At 36.1% G+C, this 6,358-nt stretch overlaps 1 protein-coding gene across 1 annotated transcript in view; it reads left to right on the forward strand.

The window, feature by feature from the left end:
• Positions 1-6,358, forward strand: part of Papolg (poly(A) polymerase gamma) — a 33,717-nt gene that overhangs the window by 23,108 nt on the left and 4,251 nt on the right. Inside the window, exons 12-18 of the mRNA XM_031338849.1 lie at positions 274-358; positions 1,109-1,162; positions 2,763-2,882; positions 3,373-3,482; positions 5,171-5,292; positions 5,524-5,693; positions 6,061-6,149. Coding sequence (XP_031194709.1) covers positions 274-358; positions 1,109-1,162; positions 2,763-2,882; positions 3,373-3,482; positions 5,171-5,292; positions 5,524-5,693; positions 6,061-6,149 — 750 coding nt within the window. The remainder of the gene's footprint in view (positions 1-273; positions 359-1,108; positions 1,163-2,762; positions 2,883-3,372; positions 3,483-5,170; positions 5,293-5,523; positions 5,694-6,060; positions 6,150-6,358) is intronic.

Below are 6,358 nucleotides of genomic sequence, written 5' to 3' on the forward strand. Positions count from 1 at the left end.
CCCTCTTCTGGTGTGTCTGAAGACAGCTACAGTGTACTCCTGTACATAAAATAAATAAATAGTTTTTTAAAAAAAAAAAAAAGGCCAGTATTTGAACCAGTCCAATATGGTGGAATTTAACCTTTATGTTCTCAGAAACAGCATAGAGTATTTACATTTTCTAAGTCAAGCATTTGTTGGGTTAGATGGTTTGGGAAGAATGACATAAAAGCTGGGCACTTTTCAAAATTAGACCTAGTTTCTAAAAACCCTTTGTTTTTTCTTTTTGTTTAGGTCTTGCAGTTACAGATGAAATTCTTCAAGGGAAATCAGATTGGTCCAAACTATTAGAGCCACCAAATTTCTTTCAAAAATACAGGTATTTAAACTTTTATAATCTTGGTATATATGTATCTGGGGAAAAAAAAATAACTTTTTGTCATGTTTATGATTTTTTTGTCTTACCTCTTTTGTTTTTAAGGGGGGTTAGGCTGTGTATACCTGTGGGCATGCATGCCATACTACTCATGTGGAGGACAGAGGATAACTTGCAGGAGTTAGATCTACCTTCTGTAGACTGTGTGGGTCTTAGGGATCAAACTCAGGTCATCAGAGCTGATGACAAGTGCCTTTGCCTGCTAACCCATTTTGCTGGACCCTTGCTTTGTTTTTGAGACAGAGGCTCACTCTATTCCAGGCTGACCTCAAACTTACTTTATAACGTAGGTTGGCCTGGAACTCATCATCATTCTCCTGCCTCATGAGAGGTAGGACTTTTTAGGTATGAGCCAGCACATGTCCAATAGGGCTTTAAATATGGAAAGCGAGTTATGATAGATGACAGTGTCTCACATTTCTTAAGCAAAGTAGAGAATAGGCAGTAGAAATCTTGAGTGGTTGGGGCCCTCATTCTAGCAGTGGCTAGTCTAGCATCAGTTAGTTAAAGTGAGTTGTTTCTTAATTGTGGAGTCTATAGTTTTGTGAAAGTAGAGTAATCTGTAACTTTCAGAAACTGTGTAGTTGTATTGTTAATTATTTGCAAAGAAGAAAGAAAATGGATAAAAAAAACTAAGACTAACAGATGTTTCTGGCTATTTTCCTCCTTGATCATGCTGCAAATCCTGTATAGACATTATATAGTACTGACTGCCAGTGCATCAACAGAAGAGAACCATCTAGAATGGTAAGACTTATGTTATCTTATGTCTGATAACAGTGGTTACACAGTGCCCCACCAATTATAAAATAGTGTCTTGCTTGGCTTTCAAAATCAGTGTATTTTATTAGTGACTGATGTACATGATGGAGCATCGGGGATTATGTCACTAAGTTCAGCATCGCCAGTGATAGAAGGCAGTGGAAGCAGATTTTTCTTGCTGTTTTTCAGAGTCAGATTTAAGCAAACTTTTGAAGTACTCTGCAGCTCATCAAACTCAAAAGGGAACAGACACTTTATGTACCTTCTTAAGCTAGGTGGTGGCACACGTGTCGGAGTTTTAAATCTTCTGACAATAGACAGTAGTTTTGGTCAAGCTATACTATATCTTTGAGTGCATGTAAATTCATCCTCTCTACTGTCAGTATATTCACATTCCTGGGCCCACTGGGCAGGGGGTGTGCTACCTGTAATTTCTTCCAGTCTGACCTGTTGTTTCAAGGGTCTTTATTTCCCTGGTAATTTAATTGTTTTATTGATGAACTATTTGTCTAGGTGAGGAGTCAGGAAACTATAGCCTATGACAAATTCAGACTGCCACTTATAATGAGATCTTACTAATACAGGGCAATCCTTCATTAATATGTTGCTGAATGTTACTCTTTGCTATATAGCAAAGTAAATAGTTGCACAGAGACTATACCACTCAGAAACCACTATTTGGTACATAATAGAAAAAGTAGTCTTCTCATTTGGGTAGCAACACTGAAGAAACTTAGATTTTTATTCATATCCTCTTGAAACACAAATATAATATCAGCTTTTATAAGTGAAAATGTTTAAAAGTATTCTTGAAATTATTCTGACTTACAGTCACTAATAAAGACATAGCTGACAGTTATACATTTTAAATGAGAGAAAATTAAGTTGTAGAAATCTGGCAAAACATGTATGTTTTTGTAGTAGCTGATACAAATTTAATGACTTTCTGAAATGCAAAGTCCAGTATTTTGTGAAAATCAAAGTCTGCTTCTTTGAAGAATTATGTGCCTGCATTAGCTGCTTTTGTTCATATCATTTAAAGGTAGCTTAGCCTTAGTGTTTACATGTAAAGATAAGAAACTAGAAAAGATTAAAGACCACTTTAACAGCTTTTGTTTATGCTCAACTATTATGACGACTATTAGAACCTTAACCAAGACTGGGTATTGTTAGAGTCAGAAATGCATGAAATTTAGATCACTTCTTTTTAAGCAGAAAGTCACTAAAATTTAACATTTTCCTGACTGATGTCTTACTGTATTGTTATTATCACTATTACTGTGTGCATGAGAGTGTGCTCATGCCCCGCATGGATATGGATATCATGAGTCAGCCTTCAGAAGTGGCTGTCTCCTTCCTCTGTGACTCCAGGGCTCAATCTGGCTTATCAGGGTTGTGTGGCAAATGCTTTGATCCATTATGAGCCACACTGCTGTCCCATTTGATATTTTTAAAAGTCCCTACTATAAGTAGACTTATCTTCTTAAGTGAACATACAAAGCTTCATAGTTGATGTGTTACTTGGTTTACTTTGGTATAGTTTGTCAAACTTTATATGACTTCATAGAAATGTTGTTTATCTCAGGGTTGGATTAGTAGAATCTAAAATCCGGGTACTTGTTGGAAACTTGGAACGGAATGAATTTATTACTCTTGCCCATGTAAATCCCCAGTCATTCCCAGGAAATAAAGAACATCATAAAGCGTAAGTTGCTCCTAAATAAAATTTTTAAATATTATTATTTGACATGTGCATTGTTTCAAATGAGTTTTAAGACTGTCCTTAACAGGCATTGGTGGAAGAATGATGTATGCTTCAAATATGAGTGATTATGTATTTATTATTTATATATTTATGTATCTATTCTTTATAAGTATATACTATAGTAGTCAGTAAACTTCAGCAGAAACTCCATATTAGTTTTTGCAACATCATCTAAATGGTCGACAAATCATTCTTCAGTACAACTTAGTCTTTTTTTAATTAGATATTTTATTTACATTTCAAATGTTATTAATCTTCTTTTAAAACAATACTAAGCAGCTACACCAGTGTTCTGGGTGCAGTTTTAAGAATTTGGTCACATCTCTGAAATCTGTTAATAAGGTAGAGAAATAGAAACCAAGTTTAATTGTCCAGTAGTACTTGTTAGATTGAAAAAAACTAATGGAAATTTTTAAATTTTATTTTATAGCAACAACTACATATCAATGTGGTTCCTCGGAATAATTTTTCGGAGAGTAGAAAATGCAGAAAGTGTTAACATAGACTTGACATATGATATACAGTCATTTACTGATACAGGTAAGACTTTGTAATCGTCGGGCTATGATTCTCAAACATGACTGTAACTCAGTATTATCTGTTTAGGGTCTAGCTGGAGACACTCTCTAATTCCCGATTCAGTTAAATTAAATGGTACCCCTGTTGTAGAAATGATGAAGCAGTTTTCAACATCCTGAGGCATTGCAGAGTGATAGTCTAACAGAGGGTTGTTGCGTTTATGCAAAAGAGTCACACTTAACAAACTTACAAATGCAGAGGTTATCTCTGGCAGGATTTTTTTTTTTCTTTTTAAAGGCACTGTTGGCTGCTTAATTAGTCTGGGAACAATCAGTGTGCCCAGAGGACAGCAGGGAGAAGAGCCTAGATACTCTTAATCAGTTACATGATATACCCTCTTAATAAAATAAAATTAACTCCTCAGGTGACTTTCTTGTTTGTTCAGCCAAAGTTTATAATTGCAGCCCATATCTTTTATGTTTTTCATCTTAAATAATTATCAGAAGATATAGAAGATGCTGAAAATGTTTCAAGAGTAGTAGAAAAAAAATTGTCCTTCATAACTAACCCCAGCCACATTTCTCTGGAATATTTGTTATACGTTGGACTAGTATTGGTCTGTAGTAGTATGCACATTCATGTTGTTACTATTCTTGGCACAAATGAATTTTCTAAGTTCTTTTTAGCTAGTTCTCATGTTTATTGTGGTAATGTAGATTCCTCTTCTTCACCTTCAGACTACTAAATAACACTCTGAGGAAGGAACCTAAGAATCTGCAATTTGAACAAGTACTCCTAATAATCATAAGCAATCTTCAATGAAATTATGAATATAAATTGGAATCATATGTCTTAAAAAGGAGAACATTGAGATATTCTGCTAATAAGATTTTTCAAATAATCTTTTCCACATGTGCACACTCATGCAATATGTCATAGTATTTGCATTGAGAAATAGCCCTTCTCTTCCTGTCTTCAGTGGACTTAAAATCTAACTGGCTAAACACAAACTACCTTGATTTTGGTAATACAACTGGTCTTTACCAGTTTTGAATAGCACTAGAGCAGAAATCTAGAGCCATATGTCTTGGGGTGCAGTCAAGGTTTTCCAGGCTCTCTAAGACAAATGTTCCACCTATACACTTTAGATTTGCAGATGGCTCTGAACTCCCATGTTCTATATCTAATGTGGGCTACAATAATAAAGCAGGCTCAGGATAAAGAGAACTTGAATTGCATTAGGAGTTGTAGAGACAACTTAGAGATTTAGAATTTTGACTGCTCTCCTGGGAGCCTAAGGCTTGGTTCCCTGCCCATGCACACCCGTGTGTGTGTGTGTGTGTGTGTGTGTGTGTGTGTGTGTGTGTGTGTGTAAGAAAAAGAAAAAATTATCTTAGACTCAGGCAAATAATTATGAAGAAAGATTGCATTTTTGAAAATAGCAAACAACAAGATTTGGGGGGAAAATATCTGCTGTATATTTATTTTGTTAATAAGGGTTGTCTATAAGAAAGCTTTTACAAGATATACATGTAGAACTAATCAATTCATAAATTGTATTACAACACAATGGAAGTATTTTAGAAATATCTGTTCCTACAAGAGAGTGTGGTTTTAGTGGGGCATAGATGGTCTATATATTTCAGAAAAGGAAAACAGCTTGTGGTTCAGAACAAAATTTCTCATTTATCATACTAACATTTTTACAGTGTACAGGCAGGCAAACAATATAAATATGCTGAAGGATGGAATGAAAATTGAAGCAACTCATGTAAAGAAAAAACAGCTTCATCATTACCTACCAGCAGAGATTCTTCAAAAGAAGAAAAAGGTGAGTGTGTTATCCTAACTCTCCACTATGGTTCCATTGAGACAGCTGATCTTGAGACCAAATTTGAACTTTACACCTCTTCTGAACCTGTTTGGAAAGAGGGTGTAGACAGTCAGTCTGAAATCTCATTTATCACAAAGATAATTTGCTTTTGTGTTCTTCAGAACTGAAGGTAGTCTGTGTATTCTGATTTGTTTTTGAAATCCTAACAGCCTTTTTCTCTTTTTGCAGAGTCTTTCTGATGTAAGTCGGAGTTCAGGGGGCCTTCAGTCCAAAAGATCATCTCTGGATAGCAATTGTCTGGATAGCTCCAGAGACACTGACAATGGAACCCCTTTTAACTCTCCGGTGTCTGCAAATAAGCCTTCCAACCCAGACAGCCCCACAGGAGAAGCAGAAAGGTATAGGCCAGAACTGTCCTTTCAGTCTTTTTATTGGAGGATGATGAGAACCTTCTGTCCCTTTCCTCAAAGACCTGTTCTCATCATTCAGAGATTTTTCTCTTGCTAGCTTACTAGTTTCTTGTTTAGGAATGCTTGACAATTTGTGTAGTGCTTCATGAGTTGCCCCATGATTAAGAACTTAATGAGTCGTGCTGTATAGATGGATGTACAGATTTTCTGTTTCATCATCTTATCTGGCTTTTTCTGTTCTTCTAGTGAGTAAGGTTGAAATACTAGAAAGAAGTAATGTTAAAATGTTAAAGGTGAGAGCTTTAAATCCTTAAGAGGGAGTAAATTAATACTGATAACTTTATACTTTTACTAGGAGCAGTGCTGAGCCCGTAGCTGTGATTGTGGAGAAGCTGCCAAGTGTTCCCCCAGCTCAGGGGCTATCCATCCCAGTCATTGGTGCAAGTAGGTATCTCAGCTCCCTCCACTGACAGTCAGTCTCACTGCATAAATACTTGATCACTGCCACAGAGAGCCCACGGACAGCCCACTGCATAAATACTTGATCACTGCCATGGACAGCCCATTGCATAAATACTTGATCAGTGCCACTGACAGTCCACTGCATAAATACTTGATCACTGCCACTGACAGTCCACTGCATAAATACTTGA

Source organism: Mastomys coucha, unplaced genomic scaffold (genome assembly GCF_008632895.1).
Source record: "Mastomys coucha isolate ucsf_1 unplaced genomic scaffold, UCSF_Mcou_1 pScaffold22, whole genome shotgun sequence".
Taxonomy (NCBI): Eukaryota; Metazoa; Chordata; class Mammalia; order Rodentia; family Muridae; genus Mastomys; species Mastomys coucha.